At 36.0% G+C, this 23,910-nt stretch overlaps 1 protein-coding gene across 10 annotated transcripts in view; it reads left to right on the top strand.

The window, feature by feature from the left end:
- The window catches only part of RGS7 (regulator of G protein signaling 7), a 525,490-nt gene extending 506,669 nt beyond the window's left edge, over positions 1 to 18,821 (top strand). For 8 of the 10 annotated variants that reach the window (XM_045453091.1, XM_045453093.1, XM_045453096.1 and 5 more), the window contains 2 exons: positions 478 to 559; positions 18,132 to 18,821. In XM_045453091.1, coding sequence (XP_045309047.1) covers positions 478 to 552 — 75 coding nt within the window. In that variant the 3' untranslated portion in view covers positions 553 to 559; positions 18,132 to 18,821. The remainder of the gene's footprint in view (positions 1 to 477; positions 560 to 18,131) is intronic. The other 2 variants (XM_045453094.1, XM_045453097.1) reach the window with 1 other exon arrangement.
- The last annotated feature ends 5,089 nt before the right edge of the window (positions 18,822 to 23,910 follow it).

The following is a 23,910-nucleotide window of genomic DNA, read 5'->3' as shown; positions in this document are numbered from 1 at the left end:
TATTTTTATTTTCATTCCATGTATCCCTTTCTTTCTTAAAGATAGTGCATGCATTTCTACATGCTCTTTCTCTTAGCCCTTCCTAAGGCTTTTTTAAAAGTTAAAGAACAATGAGGGTTCTGTGCTTTCTACTTCTGCAGAGAGAAAATGGCCTAATGAGCAGTTTAAAGCCAAAGACTTGGTATGAATGGTGGTTGGTGACAAGATATGCCCACCAAAGACCCACCAGCATGCCTCTCTTATGCTTTATGTTTTGGGAAGGTGTTGAAAACTGTTGCATAAATCATCCAAGAAACCAATAGTGTTCCTATCACTGTTTTCTTAGTATCTTGCCATGTGTTTTGGTGATATTTTGGTGATATATTTGTATGTGGGATTCCTTTTTTTTTTTTTTTTTTTGTATTGTGCCAGTGCCTTTGCAACTTTCTGACGTTGTGTAAGCTCAAACTAAAGCCTTCAACACATTTATTTTTATAGGGCAGAAACATCCCTATTTTCCCATGCCATAAAAACTGTACACCAACACTGAGGGCCAGCACTAACCTGTTATGAAAAAGAGGTAGAAAAATCTTGGTTTATACTCAAGTTTGTCTGCATTGTCTGTTGAGTTGTGTGGTTAGCTCCATGCTGCTGTGTGTGTGTGTGTGTTGTGGCTTTTGCTGTGATGGCCAGTTAAGTGGAGTTATGTGTGTTGAAATGTAAGCAAATTGGATTCAGCAAAGATGCTGTTTTTGTTTTTAGTTTCCTTCAAATATCTTTGTGGTGGGGAATGTTAATCAGTTCTATTTATGAATTGCCAGTTGTGACTAGGAACAGAGTATTTGAAAGACTTTAAAAAGCTGTATATACTTTGAACAGTCAATGTGATTGCAAAAATTAAAGGGCTGGAAAATGAAGAACTCTAGGAATTAATCACTCAATAAACTTCAAAAAATGTTGGCTGGTTCTGTTGGAATCTCTGACCTTTAAAATAAAATTTTCCTAACCATGCCTCATAAGTCATCATGGGAAGATAAAGACAATATTTAAAAAAAAGCCTCAAGATTTTGCTGGAGAAAGTAGCTATAGGCTGTTGCACGGTGCTCTGTGCAATATTTAATAATTCTTCCAAATTCATCCTTTCCTAACATGATGCTGAAATAATATTGTTCTAAAGATTGGAATGGAATTTTCTTTGATATGATTAAAAGTAATAACACAACATATGGAAGATGGAAAAGGGAAGCAAAATAGTTGTCTTTCCTCCAACACCATCCCCAATTCTGACCTACTTCTCCAACTTTTAAGATAGCACCACAGTGTCACACACCGCAAACTTAAGAAAAGATCAATAGGAAATAAGGGGAAGGCAAGCCTAATCATCTACGCCTTCAGTCAAAATTCATACAAGAAATGACAGTTATATTCCAGACATTGTGCTGTGTCTCAGGAGCGTGTATAAGGTAGATACCTTAATTGCTAAGGAATCTAATGGTATAAACAAGATGTTGTGATGCACAGGAGGAAGATAAACTTTTCTGCTTGGTGTTGGGGTGGGGAGGGAGCACCCACAGGTAATGTGAGAATTCCCAGAAGAACTTACATTTAAGTGGATTTCACTAGGACAAGAAGGACATCCATCCTTTTAAGGAGAAGGGGAGAAAAGGCTGGAATTACTGAAGAAAACGAGGTTGAGTCACATTCACACATATATACACACAACACACTAATAAATTACAGATAATCTTCAGACACAATTGTTTGGGGTTATTTTTTCCACCCAGGAAAACAAAAAGTAATATTTTTCATTGGATATTTTGTTTCAGTAGTACTCTAAAGAAATGGAATAAGGAAATTAGAAAGGCTCTCTGATTTCCTCAGTAGATTACAAACAATTGTATCTATTTTATTACTCATGAGAAGAAAGTTTCTATCCTGGCAATTATTTATATACAAAAATTAAAATTAATATACTATACAATATTAAATCTTAGGATGATTAGTTTCTATTTGAAGTTCCCTTTAACTCTTTCTATCCTCATTTCTTTTTTTTCCCTTGGTTCTGTGTTCCTCCGTGTTTGTGATTACTTTTAGGGTCAGCAGGTGTGTTAGGAATCCAATGTACCTACATAATAAATTTAATAGGATATCTTTACAGGATCAATACAATAATTCTCACACAGGATGAAAAATGATTTTATTATTAATCAAGTAGACACAATGAAGGCAATATGGAGTTTAAATAAACATTTTAAAGGAGTCCTGTGTGCAGATTAGTCTGGCAAATACAGGGAGGCTACAGGATAGACAGTATTCAAGGAAGAAACAGAAGAGGGAAAATATAGGTAAACGAGTATGTAGACTATGAAAGGGCCTGGGCAAAGTGAGATAGTAATGACTCCTCTTCTTGCCATGTACCAGTCTCTGCACTAGGCACTTTATATTATATAATTTAATATAATCTAACCCTGCAAGTTAGGTATTATTATACTCATTATGTTACCCATTTTTTAAGTGAGAAAACTGAAGGGTCGGAGGAGGTACAAAATTTGCCCAGAATCACATAGTTATTAGAACCTGGCACCGACCCCACATTTATTTTGTTCCCAAATTCTTTCTTTCTCCATTGATCACCTTGCTCCTTCATATTCTTCCAACTGATAGAAGATCAGCCACCTGCCACTCCTCTAGAGTCTGAGTCCATTTCCAATTAGTATCTGTTTGTAGAAGTTTATTTACATGTTCTAACACAGTTACTCATAACCTGGCTTATAAAAATGGCATCACTGTTTTGTTTCACACAAGAATCAAAAATGTTTTGCTCGACAGTTCTTCCCAATACCATTAAAACTTCTGTTGGTTGCCGAGACTAATAAACTCTTGCCAGCACCTTACAGAATAAACAGTTAACAGTTGCACAGCATTTTACAATGTTCCAAAGACACTCATTCTTTCTTGCTTGTTTTGTTGTCACTGTTGTTGACATATATGACAATCTGAGGAGGTGGTCGGGCAGGTGTCACCACCCTTTCATAGATGAGCAAATTAAGGAATAGCGAGGATAGATCACTTCACCAGTATCAATCAGTTGTTGAGAATTAAAGCCAAGACTGGAAGCAAAGTTTCCTGACTTTAAATTCACTCCTCTATAGATTACTTATTTTCTTTTCATTTCGCCCAACACTGGAGGGTTAAGAATTAAATTTGTGTAATACCTTCACCTTGCCCTTGTTGTCTCAAGGCATCTCATTTCCTGTGATTTACTTTTTTATTACTTTGTTTTCCTTGCCATCAGATAAGACCTTAAGGGTAAGGTCTTTCAAGGTTTGCTATGTTCTCTCATGCCTTTAAATGTTATTCTTACTACGTGGGCGTCATTCCCTTTGACAAAGTTCATGTGCTGTGCTAATTCTAACAGCTGTTTTCTTCCTCCATCACCATCACCAAATCTGACACCATTTCTCCAACCACTAAAGTCTCATGGCATCTGTCTGCCACACAAATCACAAGGAGAATGGATAGGAAATAAGGGGGGAGGGGTGGGAAACTGGGTAAGAGGATTGATCGTCCACACCTTCAGCCAAAACTCATATATCAAGTTCTGACTGTACTGCTTACCTCCTCTCCTTAGTTTGTGTGAAGGGGAAATTAAATCAGCCTGGCTCTGAGCTATAAAAGGAGAAATGAGAAATAGAGAATGTTCATGTTGAGCTCCCAGGAACTTGCCTAATCTAACCTCTTTGGGGGAGAAAGTTTACTCTATCTCAATGAAGCCCAGTAGCTGCAGAGCCTTTAAAAGAATTGGCAGAAGGGGAGCCTGAGTGGCTTAGTTGGTTAAGTGTCCAACTTCAGCTCAGGTCATGATCTCGTGGTTTGTGAGTTCGAGCCCCGCATCAGGCTCTGTGCTGACAGCTCAGAGCCTGGAGCCTGCTTCAGATTCTGTGTCTCCCTCCCTCTCTCTCTGCTCCTCTCTCTCTCTCTCTCTCTCTCAAAGCTAATAAATAAAAATTAAGAAAAATTAAAAAAAAAGAATTGACAGGATATCATGACCATCTTGGCTGTCCCAACCCTGTGACCCCAGTAGTTATGCTAGGCTTGGAAGCATGAGGCTTGGAAGGCATGCTCTGGAGATGGTCATAAATTACCAGAAGTTGTGAAAACTTTGTGAGAGAATTTTAACAAAAGCATTGAGTTGACTCTGAAATCAGTTAATCTTTTGGGATCAAATCTTTATGTAACACTATAATTGATTGGTATGCATACTAATAAGAACAAATGTAAATAAAATCCTGTAATTTCCTTGGAGTGTTAATAAGTGAGAAAGATAGAATACTTAGTTCTTTTAGAATGTTCTTTTTGTTTACATCTAATTAAATTTTTTACCTGAGCTCATTATGGAGATGCTGGTTAACACGCCTCATGTAAATTTAATATAAGCAACAAAATGAGGTAAAAAGAGCCCAGACCTGAAAACTTGACATGTTAATATTTACATTTGAAACCTAATCCATGCTTTCATGCCATATGAATTTTTAGAAACTGCTGAACCCCTGCTTCTTTATCTATAATCTCTCTAGCCAGGAGTAGCTTTAGTTAGCACTTTGCACAAACATATAAAAATGAATATAAGTATTCTTTATATAAATACATAAATAAATGGGGTTCTGCATTAAATATGCTTTTGAAACATGCTTTATTTTCTTAAAATGCATCACAAATATCTTCCAGGTCTTTTCATATTCTTCTACATAATTTTACTTATTGTCTACACAAAGTTCCTCTGAATAGATATACTTGAAATTTATTTTCCAATCTTCTATTGATGGATATCTACATTATTCCTTCTTTCTTTCTTCATATTGTAGATCAAAATATGATAAATATCTGTCAAGTAAAATATTGTTTTTTTTTTCTTATGGTCATAAAAATTTTAATTGCTTGGTTAAATGGAATGCAAAGTTATAAAAGATGTTTACTTATTTATTTTTCCTCCTCTCTTATCTTTGTATTTTCCCTAACACTAGAGCACACACTAGATGAAAAAATAACTGGTTGAAGAAGGCAGGAATCATACTTTGTATTCTTAATTTCAAAACTACTGTGTTACACATTAATAAAAAATTGGTTACCATTTGGTTCTCAATCTATGAAGAACTGTAGTCACATTCTGGGAGTCTGTCACTGTTTGTTTGTTTTTTTTTTTTAAGACACTGTCAAAGGCTCTATGGATTGTTTCTAGTCATGGTTAAATGATTTTTAACTTGGTTTTTCATCAAATGTGAAATCCAGCATAAAATCTTCTCCACATACCCTAATAACCGCCAAGATTATACATTGAGACCATTCAGTCAATTCAGTATAATCCTATGAATAATACAGATTCCGGGCTTGGGAAACGCAGCCCCAGACTAGCTGTGGGGCAATGCCAGGAGTAGGGCAATGCAGTGTGAAATCTATTCATGTGGACCTCCCAACTGCCCACTGGACTGGACATTGGTTCCATTTAGGATTAAGCCCTGGCACTTCTGGTCAAGTGCTCTAGATTTTCCTTTGGGCTTACAGGTACCGTAAGTGTAGATAAACTTTGTTAGAAAGGATCCTTTATAAACTTGTCACTTGTTCAGATTTGTTCACTATGAGTAATTCCAATAGAGAAAAATGACCTGGTAATCTAAGATCCACTCATACACTACATTTTTATCATTGTTTTGATATACTGTTTTACTAGTTCTGGATTATTCATTCACTTGGTATACATTAAGCTTTGGCTATCCTATAGCCTGTCTTTGCTTTCATTTCCCTTGATACCAATTTCTACCACAATGTAGTAAAGACAAACCTTAGAGTATTCAGAATGGTCCTTCTCCAGATTGTGTTTTTACTAATGAAGTTGCATTACAGAAAAGGCTTCAAGGACTTAGTGAGACCCTTGATTTACATAAGCATCCCTCATAATGAAGCAGATTCTTCTTCAGATAAACATCCATCACGATATACCATAGATTAGGGAAGGTTTTTATTTATCTTATATCTGTACACCTGTGAATGCATACTAATGCATACTAATCTGAAGGAGAACTTTGTGCATATTCTTTTCTGGTTGAGATTCTTTGCTTGAGATTACAGGTATATTCATAGAGATCTCTATGTTAGAAAATTCCTAGAGCATCTTAGGTAAATATAATTTATAAACTGGTTGTTGGGGTTTCCCACCATAGATATTACCAGTAAATACCTAAAATCTATCTGCTAAAGGATGAAACATTTTCTCCTCTTTCTTCTCTTCTGGACCTGAAACTATCTCATTTATCATTTTGTTGTTGGCATATATGGCTATCTATCTTGTTTTACTGAAACTGTTTGTGGTGATAACTTGCCTAAGAAAGCAATTTCAGGTTCCCTGCAGCATGTGGTAAATTGATTGGTGTGAAATGTAGCCGATTTCATTTGGACAGCATATCTTTATGTTCCCCTAGTAACATCATTAGTTCTTAAACTGCCACTCAAGTTTTATAAGCTGTGGATTGTACGGTGGTTTTGGTCAGGGAGCATCCAATGCAACCCTGGGGGTTCCTAAGGAATGTTTTTTTTTTAATATGTATTTTTAATATTTATCTTTGAGAGGGAGAGAGAGCATAAGCATGGGAGGGGCATAGAAAGAGGGAGACACAGAACCTGAAGCAGGCTCCAGGCTCTGAGCTGTCAGCACAGAGCCCGATGAAGGGCTTGAACTCACAAACCATGAGATCATGACCTAAGCTGAAGTTGGATGGTTAACAGACTAAGCTACCCAGGTGCCCCCTAAGGAATGGTTTGAGACTGCTGAGTAGACAGTCCCCAGTGGGAAACTTCCCCATTCCTAGTACATATCCCAGAGGCAGAAGTTTAATAGCATTTCCCAAAGTACTGTTCTAATATACGGGAAGCCTTGGGTTAACACCAGTAGTTACAAGGTCCCAGTTTCCTGTTTAATTGGAAACCACCCTGGGGGCTCTGCATAACAAGTTTATACCCCAATAGTACTCATGTATCCAAGCACTGTTGGATTCTTTTATCCAACAGCAACAACAACAAAAACAGTAATTGACCACCTACTGTGGGTCAGGCACTTTGCTCCCTATCTTAGAGTACATAGATAATAAGAAATAGCTACTACTGTTAGGAAGCTTACAGTTTATAACAACAGATATTAACAGAAGTAACTACTTTTGGGATGCCACTAATGTGCACCTAAGTTGGTTCATTCTTCTCAGGAAAGTTAACTGTTCAATGAACAGAACGAAATTCCTACTGGCTTCCCACTAGCTTACTTCATATAAATCATGCTTAAAGCAGCACAGAGTAGGCAGGGAGAAGAGTTAAGTAAGGCCTAAGCAAGAGACCTGCCTACTGGATAGTTGGGGGAGCTGGCCCTGAAGGAGAGAGAACAAAAGTAGAACTGGAAAAAGTGTCTGAGCACTTGATAAACGCAGCTGTGTCACAGGCAGGGACTGCCATGAAGTCTCCAGTTAGAGGAGCATAGTACAAAAGAAGGTCATCAAGGAGACACCTTGTATTCTGGATCCACACACTAAGCCATCTTCATCTCTGCTGAAGTTGTGGGTGGAGGGCAAGTTAGGAGAACCTAGAGACAGGAGGACATGTTTGCAGGATTAGCAGCTACTATATTAATCCACACCTGAAGATAACAAGAACTTCGCCAGTAAAATAGAAAAAGTATAGGTGGGAGTGTAGAACTTTTAACACCAGTAAGTTTACATATAGGCTAAAACATTTTTGAACCAAGTTTGTTGGAAGAGTTGATAGAAAAATAAACTTCAAACTATCAACTAGGAATTGTAAAAGTTACATAATAAGTGATTTTACATTATCACTTTGATTTTATTTGAAGATATGTAAAATTGAAAATTATTCAACTATATCTGAATCTTACATCAAGTCGCAGAATTTAGCTGAGTAAAGCAAGAGAATATGGAATGTTCCAGTGTGCTTGTGTACTCAGCCTTACAATGTTTGGCAAAGTAGTTGCAGATAATCAACTGAATCTCTGCATCAGTCTCAACTACCTCATTGAGTTAAATAGAATTTAAGAGAATTACATAGAGTTAAATACAAGTTCATCAATGGTCTAAAGGCAGTATGTTTACATATTCTTTTCAGAAATTTGTTTTATGTAGCTAGGAAAATAAAAATGGAGCTTAACTTGATAAAGATTGGTTTTGTTATGATGTCTAAATTTAATTTCCGCTAAAAGTAGATTAATTTGTTAATTATTTTTAGATATGAGGTCTTACTAGGCAACCCTATATCATCACCAAGCCATCTATTTCTCATTTTTTCTTACCCATTCTAAAGCCACATGTACCATTGCTATGTGCTCATCAGCACCATTTTTATACTGATGACCAGCCATGCTGGTCAAAAAAAAAAAAGATTTTTACTTTTCTATAATTTTTGCTAGGACTTCAAGGCAATACAACTAAAATAGGCAATTTAAAATTAAAAAAATAGACATCTTTATATAAATTGCATACATGTTTATTGACCTAGATATGTTATGTTCAATCCTACAGTCACCCTGTTACATTTTCTTAGGCACCTCCAGATACCCTCCAGCAAGCCCAGACTGGGCAAAATCCCATGTCTCCTGCATTATGCGTCACATTTTGATGGCTGTTTTTTTTTTCGTTGTTGTTTTTAAGTGGCTAGGATCTACGAGTAATAAGAGCAAACATTGGACAACTCCAAATACAATGTTTATACCTATAATTTCAACCAGAAAAGACCATTATTAAGATAGACTTGTGGTATTGAAAATTTAAAACACCATTTCTAAACTCTACTGACTATTGTTTCTGGAAAAGAAAATTTCTGCTATTATTTTTATTTTTATTTATTTATTTTTTTTGGTTTATGAAGTCATTTTGATTTACTTGCTTTGATATCAAAGATTTTTTTCCCTTCTATTTCATCAGGAACAGAAAAATTACCCAGTAGACATGGCTGAATCACAAAAGGGGATAACAAACACCTATTATCAAGGGTATTCACTTGAAACATGCTTATTAATATCTAAGAGGAACATATTTCTAATAAAACTAGTAAAAGATATTGGGAAGTCTTTATCTTTTCTAATTATAAAAGTTAAGTCCTCAAGGTACTTTGAGGAGATACTGAGAAAGATGAATTTTTTAAGCCTCTGAATTGAAAAGGAATATAGAGGCTTCAATTTCCCCAGGTTCAGTGTCCAGCACATTGCATCAATCTCTTCTGTGGGTGCAGTCACAAGTAGGCATCTAGCATTCCCTGGCTCGTAAGTTCCAGAGATGTGGTACTCTTGGATGGCACAGGAAGTCCATGCCACATATTAGAAATTCATTTCTTATTTTCAGCATAATCTACTTTTCTGTAGCTTCCATGTAATATCCCTAGTTCTGTCTCTGGAACTGGACAGAATAAAATAAACATTTATCTAGATCGTGACAGCTGTCAAATTTCTTGAAGGCATGATTACATAAACTCCTTTCAAATGTTCTTTTTATTTTCTTTAGCTAAAATCTCAAATTTACTGTTTTTCTGTGTAGTTCACCTACCCATATCCCATAATCTCAAAATCACTGGGGCTTGGAAAATGCAGATTTCATTACCTCATACAAGATAAACTGAGTCAGAGGCCTTCTCTCTCTCCTTTTGCCCCTCCGCCCCCCATTTACATTTTGTTACAAACATGTCAGAACAATAACGTTTAAGAACTGTTATCTAGGTAGAAGCATTCCTACCTGACCTCTTCTTACCAGAGATCCATGGTTCTCATATTTGGCTGCAGCAGAAACACCTGATGAGACAGATTGCTAAATGTTGCCTCTTATGAGGTCTGATTAGCAGTTTTCTGCTGAGATCCAAGAATTTTCATTTTTAATTAAGTCTTAAGTGATACTGCTCCTATTGGCTTTGAGACCACGCTCTGAAACCACTGCTCTAGACTAATGGACGCTCTCTCCCAACTGGTAGATGCCAAGGGCACACCAAATGTCACAGCTAAGAGGCAACCCTCCAGTTGTGCCCACAGAGTTCGGCAACTACCAGTTGAATTATGTGGTTAACAGTCAATTATGTTTGTTGCCATGTTCATTTTATCATATCTGAATTGATACTAATTACATAACTAAATATATCAGCTTCTGAAATTTGAGTATGAAAAGGAAAGATGTTTCTATGAAAACTAAGCTGGATACTTAATGGGACTCAATATAGTAAAGATGCCTTAAATTGCTATTAAATTAAATCTGAGTTAGACTTGCATCATAAAAATGTATTTCTAATGTTTTCTCATGTGATAGTCTCATGTTCTTTCATCATCTTGTTTGCTTACCTCAAACATTTGCTCCAGTCAGCAGTCCTCCAAAATGGTAACTGAATACAGTACTAGAGACATAACCTAACCAGCACAGATTGGGGATACGGTCTTCCCAATAGGAAAAAAAAATAGAGGGTCACCTGAGTGGCTTAGTCAGTTAAACATCTGACTCTTGATTTCAGCTTAGGTCATGGTCTCACGGTTGCTGAGATCAAGCCCCACACTGGACTCCATGCTGACAGCACAGAACCTGATTGGGAGTCTCTCCTCTCTCTCCCTCTCTCTCTCTCTCTCTCCCTGTGCCCCTCCCTCATGCACACATGTGCATGCATGCTCTCTCTGACTCTCAAAATAAATAAACTTTAAAATAAAAACAGAAAAGAAAAAGAAAGAAGAAAGAAGAAAAACGTGTCACGTAACTTACAAACCAGCCTGAAAACTGCACCAGCTTCCCTCCCCTCCCCGTGGTTCCCAATCACCACAGCATGTCAAAATGTAGAGTCATTTGGGGCTTAAACTTAAAAAAAAATTTCTCATCAGTTCAGAGTACGTCTCAATCTTGCTAGGTTTTTGGTGAGTGGTTTATTTTAATCTAAATTTGGCTTTGTATCCTTCTTTTCATTAAACTTTATCTTGTAAGTTATAGCTTTATATAAGTTTTTAAAGTATCTCTTAGTTACTCAGCCTTTTAACCAAGATTACCAAGTTTGTGTATGCATATATTTTATCAGAACTACATCAGTTTAATGGTGAAAATAACTGTTTAAAAGACCATAGAGAACAGAGAGGAAGACAGAGTTCCACTACTCCAATAATTAGCACACCTTGAAGATAGTGCTTTGTTTAATTACAAACTTCATTGACCCTTCTGTATCTTGGCCACAGAGATACCACAAAAGATTGCTACATGACTTACTCCACAAACCTTTGTTAAAGCAACCAACCTCCTATCCTCAAGTCTGCTAAACCCTTTTTATTTATTATTATTATTTTTTAATGTTTATTTATTTATTTATTTATTTATTTTTAAATATATGAAATTTATTGTCAAATTGGTTTCCATACAATGTTTATTTATTTTTGAGAGAGAGAGAGAGCACACACACAAGTGGGGGAGGGGCTGAGAAAGAAAGAGTCACAGAATCTGAAGCAGGATCCAGGCTGTCAGCACAGAGCCCAATGCAGGGCTTGAACCATGAATCATGAGATCATGACCTGAACCGAAGTTAGACACTCAACTGACTGAGTCACCCGGGTGCCCTGCTAAACCCTTTTTAAAAATGACTAAGTGAACATGTACATGACAAAGACCTAGCAGAGTTTACACAGGAGTTCTTTGCAAACAAATATTTACAACAGCAAAATACCATTCAAAAAAGGAACAAAGGACTTGAACAGTTTTAAAAGAATACAAATAGTCAATAAATATGACAAAACAGAAAGAAAATCTATCTTCATTAATAGTCAAGTAAAATTTTAAAAACAACAAAATAACCCTTTCCTCCAAATAGGTTATTTTTTTAAATGACAATATCTAGTGGGGTGCCTGGGTGGCTCAGTTAGTAAAGGGACCAACTTCTGCTCAGGTGATGATCTCATGGTCCTTGAGTTGAAGCCCCACGTCAGGCTCTGTGCTGACAACTCAGAGCCTGGAGCCTGCTTTGGATTCTGTGTTTCCCTCTCTTCACCCCTCCCCTGATCATGCTCTGTCTCTCTCTCTCAAAAATAAATAAACATAAAATTTTTTTTTAATTCTAAAATGATAATATCTAGTGTTAGAAAGGGAGTAAGTAAATCAGTGTTTTCATACACAGTTAATAGGAATACAAATTGCTAAACACTTTTTTTGAACAGAACTTTACAGAATATGTCAAAAGTTTCAAAATTCTTTCACTTTCAATCAGTAATTCAACTTCTAATAATTTAATTCTGAGAAAACCCAGATGTTCACACATATACAAGAATATTCATTGTACCATATAACTGCCAATCAAAAACACAACCTTAATGTACAACAATTGTGAATTTCTTACATACATTAAGGTATATCTACCTAATGGAATATTATACAACTATTGAAAATTATATTTCAGAACAGTGGCTTTCATCTTTTTTGTATTGTCACCCACATTTGACATAATAATTAATATGTGTTTGTGTGTGTGTATATTGTATTACTGTATAATCTGCTTGTGTGTGTTTATATGTGTGTAGAACTAAAATAATATTCCAGAAACAGTACATCCCCTTATGATGTGTGATGCACTTTGATACATGCTGATATTAAATTTTTTCCTTAATGTTGGTAACATCTGTCTAAATTGATTTCCTTTTTCACTAATGCAATGAATTTGAAATTATTTTACAAAAAAATATGTAACATGAATAATATGTATGTTACTCATAATAAGCCAATGCTATGCACAAAATGGCTTGTAAATTTCAGTTTTTTGTAAAAACATAAAATTAAAAAAATTCATACAACATAGAAGGCTATATTAGTATGTAAATAACTGTATTTAAGTAATGTTTATTTCTTATTTATATTTTTCTATGTTTCCCTCATTTTTCTAATGGATATATACCACTTTTATTTTAGGAAAATATTTTAAACTAAGAAAATGAAAGTATTTGGTGTTACTTGTTCTTTCTCAATATGCACAGGAAGCTAGTAATCTACACTTAAATGTAAATGTGTTCACAAACCCTCTCTTTTTAGTATAATAGAATTTTTTCCAGTGCTCAACATCACATATACCATCCCCCAAACTAGCTACCGAATCCTTCTTTTCCTTCCTTCCTTCTTTTCTTCCTTCCTCTCAACAATTTGATTACATCTTTAACTTTTTTAAAGTTAAATTTTTAACTTTCTAGGAACTGACACTCCTCATAGTTTTGCTAAAATTATTCACATGTTCAGTAAACTCACCTGCAAGTTTACCCAGGAGAATTGGTTTCATTTTAAGCAGGGAAGAGCTTTCCAAACACGTAGTCTAGCTTCAATTCCTTCTTAACACCTTTCCAATTAATTTCCTTGATAGGAGCACCCAGGGCAAAATAAGAATTAAAAAGACCCAGATTCTGTCATTTAATTAGTCAATATTTAGGGTATGACTAGAATGTTTCCCATTTTTCACTCTACTGTGCCTCTCCTCCCCCAAGTCAAAATTTACTTAGCCCAAGACATTTGAATCTCATTTCCCTGGTTTCAGGAAGTTTAGTCTTAAAATATGACTTCAGCCAAGGATCTCAACTCATGCAAAGAATCAAGTATGTATTTGAGGACTTATATAATGTTAATGTTGTTTAACAGCTATTGATTTTTTCACCAAACCAATCGACTTAATGAATTATACAAAACGGCTTGTAAATACACTAGCTCTGATTCTATGGGCAAGAAAGCCAAGAGAGGGAATCAGCAGAGCAGTTTAGGGGGCCAGTTAGAAGACTCTAGCAAAGACATTGATAAAGTTGTCTTTGAAGAGTGGATAGGATCTGAACAGGTAGATGCATGGATAGTGGCCCAAGCTGATAGAGATAAAATGAACCATATTATGGAATGATGATAGGCAGTTTGAAAGGCCAGGGTAGCCATGTTATGAGGTATTTGGGAATTCAGGCAAAGACATTTGTACTTGTAAGTGAAACAAGGGCATTTTTCAACATGAGAGTAAAAAACCAAACAGCATCCTTGAGTTCAGTGCCTCTAATTGCACACCCCGTCTCTGGCCCAGCAGTATCACATCATCACCAAGCAGTCAGCTCCTTATCACATAGGGGTGGGGCTGGCCTCTGTGAGACAACTGGGTCACATACACCAACAGGCACTCAATGGCAAGACTTGCATTTTCTTGTTATCAATCCCTCAATATGACCTCTGGAGCCTACGACATTCTAGAATGTACTCCAGGGTCTAGAGCAACACTTAGGAGACAGTAGGATGCAATGACAGGAAACATACAAGTTGGAATGGTAAGGGAATGCGTGAGTTAAGAGGTTAACTATTTTTTTTTAATCCAAAAGATGCTAATAATCCCCTACTTTTCTCTTTAAGCTCTTTCATGGCTGTCTTCTAAACATCTATCCCTTCATTTCTCCTTGGTCCGTTGAGTGTCCTATCGACTGAGAAAGACTGCTGTGTGTTTTTACAACAGTAATAAAGCAAGTGGCTTAGTCACCCAAGCATATGTAGCTTCTGTGCACTCCCTTTATGGATTAGTGTCTGCAGGAAAGGAGTATGGAGAGTTACCTCCATCTCCATAGTGTCTCAGGCTCTCAGAGTAGAATTAAGAGCCTGGCTTTCGTATTCATGTCTACTGATTCACAGTTCCTTATTGTCAACTTTGTGTTACTACTTTGAGACCAAGAAAGATTTTTAAAATCATGTAAAATTCTTAAATATTGTTAGTTACTTTAGAAGAGCTAAGAACAAACACACAGGTTGCTTGTTTGGTTTTGGGGTGTGGGGAATATTTTCCTAACGATAACAAAATCTCTACGCAGCATTTAAGATAAGGAGGAATTGATTTGATGGAGGTGAGGTTTTACTGTGAGACGCCAGAAAACTCTCCTTGTTTATATGAATTTTTGTGACAACTATATTGTTTGTAGATTAGGTAGATACAGTATTCACCTAGATGCCAGCAAAATCTGAGGTGTAGTTTGTCCTGAAACTGATTATGTGCTTCTTTTTTTTTCCCCACTAACTAAATATTACAAAATCTCATAGGATTTTGAATTTTTGTTTTGTTTTGTTCTGAGTTTCTGTCTTTGTCTTTCCTATGGATTGCTGTTTCCAATGTAATCCTTATTCTTTAGAATCTTATCAGAAAGGGATAAGTGACACAACACATATGTAGTCATTTGGTTAAAAATAAATGTTATTCATACAGAATTCAATTGTAAGCAATTTGGTAAAAATTGCAATTGTTTAGGGTTTTTTAGCCCTCAGTTCCCAGTATTAAGATTTTAGAACTTAGTTATAAAAATTTCTCAGATTCTTCAACTTGAAAAAATTATGAAAAGATAATTGGCAAGGGCTGATTCCATACAGCCTCCAAGGAACTGCACTGGAAAGGATTTTTACAAAACAGCAGATGCATAAATACATCCTTTCTTACCTACAAGAAAGAATCAGTGTTATTTTTAATTTAAGGTTTTCCAATAGAATGATTAACTGTATTTCCTTCTGCACTAGAATAGTGCCTATCTTTTTTTTTTTTTTCCAGTGTGTGAACAAGGCAGGATTTGAACAGGGTTTACCAACAGATTCAAATCAGATCTTCAAATCCACATGACTCATTGCGTACCCATGTTGTTTACTTTGACCCCAGACTGGGGAATTTAATTTTTTTTTTAAATGTTGTACCCAAATTTGCCTTTTAGTTGTCTCAGTGCACAAAATGAATATCCTTATTACATTAAGTTCATATCAAAGTGTTTCATCATGTGATTGTTTCTCATCTCTGTTCATCTGTTTTGCTATTATCACAAACTTCCAGATTGACTGTAGGCCTGTACTTTTCTATGGGGTTCCACGAATGAGTGTTTTTTAATTATCTCCTAGGACAATAGCCTTTCAAGCTAATGTCGTACCTCACTCCCTTTTTAGTGAAGCCCATACCATCCCAAGTACTAATAGCTTCAAGGATGTTTCAAAAATCTGGAGAAAGAGAGCCATGTTAATATTTATTAGATTTTTTGAAAGATAACAGTAGTTTTCATAGTCCAAATAAAAAATGATTATATGAGTTCCAAATGAATTTCTTTCAGTGTTACTATTTCATTCTTCTTCCCAGTAGCTTTTAACAAATTGCACTAATCAGTAGTTTTAAAAGTAACAATTTTACATTAGCATCTTTCCCCTCCTCTACTGCCGTGCAAGCATTCAGTCTTATGCCTAAATAAATATGACATTTTCTTCATCCCACAAATGACACTAGAGATAGTAAGCACTTTTTAAAAATATATTGTTCAGCCTCAGAATAAATAAATATATATATATATATATATATATATATATATATAAACTCATGTACACACTTATAGTAACAGCACAAGAATTGAATATAGTAGTAAATGTAGGAAATAGTGTGGTCTTCAAGTATTTTAGATTCCAAAATTATTTGATCAATTTGCCCGGTTTGGAAAAGCAGTAAAACTTTAGATTCCAATTCATTAGCAACTCTCTGCCATTCTTAGAGTCAGAATAGTGACTTTGGTCTCAGTGTCCTAATTAGAAAACTATAACAATAAAAACAATGATGGCAATAATATAGTGAGGTAATAGCCAACATGAACTTAGTACAAAGAATATTCCAAGACTAGTTTTAGGCAATTTAGCTTCATTATTCTTCAGAAGAAAGCTTTTAAGTAGGTACTGTGATTATCCCCATTTTATGGATAAGAAAACAAACACAGAAGTGGAGACAAAAAGAGCAAACATTTTGTTTATAAGGCCAATATATAATGTAAAGTAGGGTGTCTTGTTAACAAACTGCTTTTTCTTTTATTTTTTTCCTCCAATAAAGTGACTAAAGCATAGCCAGTGGGAAATTATCTTCTACTATTAGTTGCTGAAAGCTAAGTTTTGATCCCTTTTCCCCGATTAAAAGGAAACGGTGCTTGGTTTTCATTGCTGCTGTTCATGTCATCCTCAAGACCCTTGTCAGTTACTGTGAAGCGTGTAAAGAAAGCTTGATTTTGAAATCATTGATCATATCTTAAACATATTGCTTTTTTTCTCCGAAATATGGCCATGAGTGATGATTTGTCTCCCAACAGCAGACCACTTTTTATCAAAATCTGATCCATATTAGCAGTAAATCAAGACTATTATTATGAGTAATTTATTACTAAAATATTATATTTCTCAAAAAATCTTTTGTCTTTCCATTATTATTTTATCCTCTGAGAAATATAAATTTCATTCAGTAAGTGGACCATCTTATTTTCATTACTAGTATATATAAAATGAAACATGAAACAGAAACTATCAATTGACAATCTGTTACTTTGATCAGAAATTTAAGTTTTTTGATCTCTCTAGAGTACTAGTATTAACAGGGACAGTGTTGGTTTTCAAGATTTCAAAAAAAATGAATATGTACTCTAGGCATTAACACATATGTGGAATCAGAATATATGGGATTTTTCTGAGGTTGGGGTTGGAGGAAATTGGGTGGAAAAGGATAAGAAGATGTCTATGGTTTGAAGTCAGAAGCAAATAGACTTTTATCTGTAGATGTATAATTGGCACTTTTTTCTCCATTATCACATAGGATGGGGGACAGACTCAATGTGAGTTTCTACCACCTTCAAAAAAATGAATTTTATTTAATTAAGTCATACACTCTGCATATCTAGATATTTATAAACATGACACTAATTCCAGCAATTGAACAAGAATGCATTCACATTGCTATCTTTCAGAGCAGTTTACTAAGGTTTGTTGTAACATGTTTAGAACCAGTTGCAAATCTAGGTGTTGCATCATTGCTAAGCCTTGATGAAACGTTTATGAACATGTTTTATTATTTGCTAATCTGTGCTGTGAACCCATCAGTCTGTTTGCAGTGGGGAGGAAGTGGGTAGAGGGGCGGGAGGGTAGAAGAGGGGTGGATCATTTTGTTTGATGTGTTGGTGGAGGGAGGAAGGAAGTTGAACTAAGGTGTATCTAAAGGGTTCCATTTTGACCCTTGCACTAAAATCAACTGCAGTAAATAAATGCTACTCCTAATCGGGTTTTCAGTGATCATACTCTTTTTTTCCCCCTTGTTTTATATTTTTTTCTCAGGGGAAATCTCTCACGTCAAAGAGGTTAACAAGCCTCGTTCAGTCCTACTAAAAGGATCATCTTGTAGCATGGAAGCAGACTGGAGTCATTGCATATACTTTGTAGCTCTTTGTTGTTACCTGGAGCAGAGGATATTAGGCCAAGATGTTGCATGAGCAAAGGACCTGAATTGTTCTCTCTTTGTGTACATTCAGGCATTGCCATTCCAAGGGACTCTACCGTCTCAATGCCTCCACTGCAAAATGTTGTCTGCTTACTTTCTCCTTGTACTAAGCTGGATCTGTGTCGTTTCCTTTTTAACAAGTTCAAGTGGAGTAAACCTTTTTTTTTTTTTCTTTCTCTTAAAGCTTCTGCTAGACACACAGTTCACTGAAAATTCACTCAGTCAAAAACTGGAAGAATTGTAAAAGAAAAAAGCATATATCAATAAGTATACATATGGCTTCGCGTTTATTAAACAATAAGCTAGCACAGAAAGTTTCATTTCACCAATGTGTTCACAGTCAGAAACAAGCTTTGTCTTTGTCTGTTGTCTATACATTCTCAGTTAATGTTTCCTTCATTTATTTTTATACCATATTTAAATAAGAAACACCTTTTACTCCAAATGTATTAAAGTTGATCCCTTCTCTGTAAATTTGTGTATGTTTATATTGTTGTTTTATCTTTCATTAAAAGATGCAGAATCTCCTTGTTTTTGTAATTTTGACTTCCACATGCTGATAAAGAAAATGCTGAAAAACATTCATAAATGTAGACTTGCAATTTAAGCTATCACCCTGCAAGTTTGTTTTAGGGCTTTAAGGCAAGCTTGGATCGTACAGGAGTCAGGAGCTGACTGAAAGTGTTTCATCTGGGGGCTAGGCCAGGACTGGGTAGATGCCTTTTCTCTCATGCAGGAGCAACACAAACTGGCCTTTCACATTTTCAGAGCAATTTACCAGCCCCTTCAGCCTCATTATGAATATGCATCTCTATGTTTTGCTAGTGGCTAATGGGAATTAGGTTTGAGTGTGACTTCCCAACTCCGAAACTGGTATTTTTCTTTCAAGTGTAATTCTAAAAATGCCTGAAGTCAGTGGCTTTGAACTCTTTGGTGGTTACAAATTCTTTTGAGAACACAATGGTAATTACTAATCTTTAGTGTGTGCTTAGTAAATGCCAAGCCACTGTACTATGGGCTTTACATACCCATAAAATCTTCACATTTAATCCTCACAGCAGCCCGTTTCTGCTATTTTGAGAATTTTAAAGCAGAGAGAGGTTCAGTACCCTGTTCAAAGTCACACAGCCGTGTAGTGAGTTGCTATACAAATTCAGGCAGTCCAACTCCAGAACCCACTCTATTGCACCAATCCACTGCACCACCCAACTTCTTTTGGTAAAATTTATGAAAATCCACATACACTCTCACACAGGAAACATTTCCACCGACTTTTGGAGCATTCACAGAATACCCTCTGAAATTCATCCATGGGCCCCAAATAAGAAACCTGACTCCCTTTAAGGATTGGGTCAGGAATAGGGGCACCTGGGTGGCTTCTGTCTTTGGCTCAGGTCATGGTCTCGCAGTTCGTGAGTTCGAGCCCCACGTCAGCTCTATGCTGACAGCTCAGGGCCTGGAGCCTGCTTTGGATTCTACGTCTTCTTCCCTCTCTAATCCTCCTCTGCTCATGCTCTGTCTCTCTATCTCAAAAATAAATAATAAACATTAAAAACATTTTTAAAAAGTTGGGTCAGGGACACAAAAGGTCACACAGTGGGGAAATGGGCCTAACTTGTTTACTTTTGCATCCATGTAGGCATTGCAGACTCTGGATATTTAAAAAAGAGAAACATAATATTGTAAATAAGGTAATTATTAATTATTGTAGATAAATTTAAATTCTAAAAAAAAATTACCAACATCGGTGAGAAATCAGTAGTAAGTCTGTGAACTAGTGTCTAGAACTGTCACAAAATGGAAGCCACTTGATAGGAGAAATTTACATAGGAACAATAATCGGAACACTGTAACTACTTTAAGACTTTTAAAAAAGATTTAATTATACATCCTATGACTTTTTAAAAGGAGTACATAAAGTGCACATAAATATAAATACATAGATGCTCTCTCTTAGAAACATTCAGGACAGCCTTGGGCAGATGGTACTGAAGCTACATTGAAAGGCTACTTCAAAGAAACATTATTTGAAAGCAATACCTATTAGATGAATAGACAATGAATCTTGCACAAATAGAATTGGTTCTTTTGGAGGCTATCTCTTACAAATTGTCATTCCTTGGATGCCCATCCTTACTGAAGATTTTAAATCAAAATTTATACAGAAATGAAAGGTGTAATGATGTCAACAGATGACAGGAAAAAAATATTCAGGCAAGTATCCTCAAGTCAGGAGCTCCTAGTAAGCCTGTGAGTCAGTTTCTGAGTTCAAGTACATAAAATCTTTAAATAACCTAATGACTCCATTTAATATACTTTAGACAAAGCTCGGTATACAAAACAGTGTATTTTAGGAGGAGCATATAAGAAAATAGTGGAGTTCTTGGAGTTCACTCAAATAAGCACGTAGCAACTGTCTCCCACCCGACTCTGGGACAATTTGATCTATAAAGCATAGAAGAAAAGCTCTCAAGTTTCTAATGATTAAAATGGTTTTTAAGAAGTCTTTTTCTCCCTTAAAGCGATTTAAAAAGTTATCCGCTGAAGCAGTGGCCCAGAGTGTCCACACTCAACTGCAAAACTAATTCATCCTCTAAACTGCATTGACCTGATTCTTCCCTTTGCAATGTCTACAGCAATATTTCCTGTGGAACTTCAATGGATTTTCTGCTTGAATAAAAGTAAGTGAAATATGGTCAGCAATTCTACCCCTGTCAGGGACCAGGAAAATAAATGAAGGCAAAAATGTTCCCTCTTCATTACAAGTATGTGAGTGCATGTTGCTACTCAGAACTTTCATGCATCCGCCATTCTCCTTGTTGAGTGCTCATTTCTCTTTATACATGTATGATGGTTTTTGAATAATTTTGGTCTATGAGGAAAGCAAATCTTGGCTAACTAGCATAAATTTAGTCCAAGTAAATGCACTGATGGTCTCCATACATAGGATTTGTGTGTCCTTAATTATATACTTGAAAGAGCACATTGAAATAGCCAATGACTTTACTGTTGTCCATGACTATCCCTTTGCATAGTCTAATCCCCTCTAAAACATCAACCAGAGGTAATTATCTACTTGAAAGAATACATTGAAATAGCCAATGGCTTCACTGTTGTCTATGAGTAACCCTTTGCTTATTCTAATACTCTCTAAAACATCAACGGGAAGTAAGCCATTTTGAGAAAATAGAGATAGAGAAGAATTTGATGAACATGAAGAATTGAGAGAGAACTAAAGTCATGTGTCACATGCAGGTATCCCACATATTTTGTTGTACAACCATGTTTTTGTATCTTTTTATTCAGAATTTTGTACACCAAATTAACCTTTAAAAAATACCAAATGATGTATAAAACATAAGACATCATTATTCAAAAGTCAGATTAAGACAGAAACTATTACATATGCCGTTGAATGCCTAGGGAAGTTTCCCTGGAGCTGAAAATCCATTTGCAACTTCATCTTTGCAAAGATCATTAGTTACTGGGTAGACATGAGTACTCCTTGATTAATAAACTGATTACTAAATCTTGATGTCTTTATTAAGTTATGACACTTTAATCATTTCAACTTGTTTGGAAATCAAATGAATTGGTGTTTGTTATCTTTTTAAAGGTTAGTAACATCTAATTCCAGTATTGATTGAAAGGATTAAGACAACATATCTAAACTATCAAGTGCAGAATTAGGCACATAAATAGAAGTCAAAAATAATAGGTACTTTACTCTTTTCCCTTTCTTTTCCTCCAAAAGGTCATTTTTCTAAAAAGATAAAATACATGTTCAAACACCACTCCTAGCCCAAGTGGAATCATTTGGTTTGATGTGCAGAGGGCCAAAGCCAAGTGGTGAGTCAGAATACAAGAGACCAGAGGAAAGACATGGAGAGCAGTTAGGTGTGATGGTAGGTTGGTTACCAACCATATGGAGTCAATAAAGCATCAGGACCAACAGAGCGACCAAAAAATGAAACTTGGCTAAGTCAAGGAGACTGCATCCGGAACAAATGAAACTGGAAACTGCATCTCTGGAAAATAGGAATAGGACTTGTTAGAAAGCAGTTGTGGTCTCACCTGTGTGTGTGACAGAAACTCTTCTAAGAACCTAGCTAGTGTGAGCTAGAAGTGCAAGGGAGAGAAGACGGTAGTAATAAGATATCAGGGGTAAAATCATCCATCTTTCTCAGTGCAGGATGACTTTTGGCCCCAAAGTACAAATAGAGGAACTTCTCCTTCCCCATACACTACATTTCCAGAGGTTTCCTGGACCAGAGAAGTGGATATGAAGTATAGGCAGACTGAATTATTTGTCATGAAAGGTCTTAAACACTCTGAAACCTCTTGATTCCATGATATAGGGCTGTGGTGTTTGTCATGTGAGCTCTCAGGTCCAGGCTGGGTGATAGTCCCAGTCAAGGAAGAACTGGCCATTTGGCAGGTAAGATTGCAATGCACAGGCTACAGAAAGAGATGGAAAGTAGATCTGAAAGAGTTGCCTGTAGGCCAACTCAGTGGGGTGACACAGCAATGAGGTACATAATTCCACATACTAGTTCTTATCCTAGTTATTTGCCCTGGCTCTTTTGGGGCTGCAGATATATAAGGGAACCAACTTTATGATGGTACATACTGCAATTTGCAGTGTGCACTCTCCATCCCGTTTCCCTGATTTATTCTTACCTTCGGTCTTCCTAAATTTCTTCAAGTGTTCAGGCACAAAAACCCCTCTTTCTACTTATTTTCCATAATAAACCTTAGTGGCCCTAGCACAAGATTGCCTGAAAAGAATTTCAGCTTCCTCTAGACTAAGATCTAATATTTATGAAGGTAAATTAAACGCATTCTAAAATCTCCACTCCAAATGGAAATAATTTTTAAATTTTCAAGATTAAAAAACACATAGCTGCTTATGAAAGTGATAAAGGGAACCATTTCTAGCAAGAAAATAATCAAAGAGAATATTGTCAGAAACTAAAATAACTTGGCACTGGAGAGCTAGGCATGGATCTAAACAGAAAGTACAGGGGCAGTGGCCAGAAACTCTCATACTTCCATGACCATAGACTCAGTTAACACTACCTCCAGGGAGCTTAGACTGTGAAACACAACACTCTGCCATGAGCAGCGACTGGGATAGCTTTGCACACTTCCCAAGGTTACTAGAGAACTAAGCCATTTCCAATGGCCATAGTGTCCAGTATCATCCTGCATACATGAAAGGTGTGTGCTGTCATGTCACCAGCATGTGCAGGGCAGGAAATAGAAGGGCATTCCCTGAGCATAAAGTGTACCCTGACCCAGAGATATGAAACAGACTGTGGCTTTTCATGGGAGAAAATATGGGAGAAATGTGTGAAATGTGAGCTTATAAACTATGCTCATAAAAATGCTTATAAGGTAAGCATTGTCAATGACAGAATATGGAAGAATTTACACCAAAGGAAAAAGACAAGGTCAATCTGAAGAGTACCTCAAAATAAGTATTTGTAAAGTTTTAAAGCAATAAAGTATTTAAATATGAGAAAAGAGGAAGCAGAGTTATATATAGATAGATGATATGAATTCATACCAAGAGTTTCATAGTGAAACTTTAGAATACTAATGAAAGAGAAAATT

The sequence above is a fragment of the Leopardus geoffroyi genome, chromosome C3 (genome assembly GCF_018350155.1).
Source record: "Leopardus geoffroyi isolate Oge1 chromosome C3, O.geoffroyi_Oge1_pat1.0, whole genome shotgun sequence".
Lineage (NCBI taxonomy): Eukaryota > Metazoa > Chordata > Mammalia > Carnivora > Felidae > Leopardus > Leopardus geoffroyi.
Note: the sequence above shows the minus strand (reverse complement) of the source record. Positions and strands in the feature narration are given on the sequence as shown.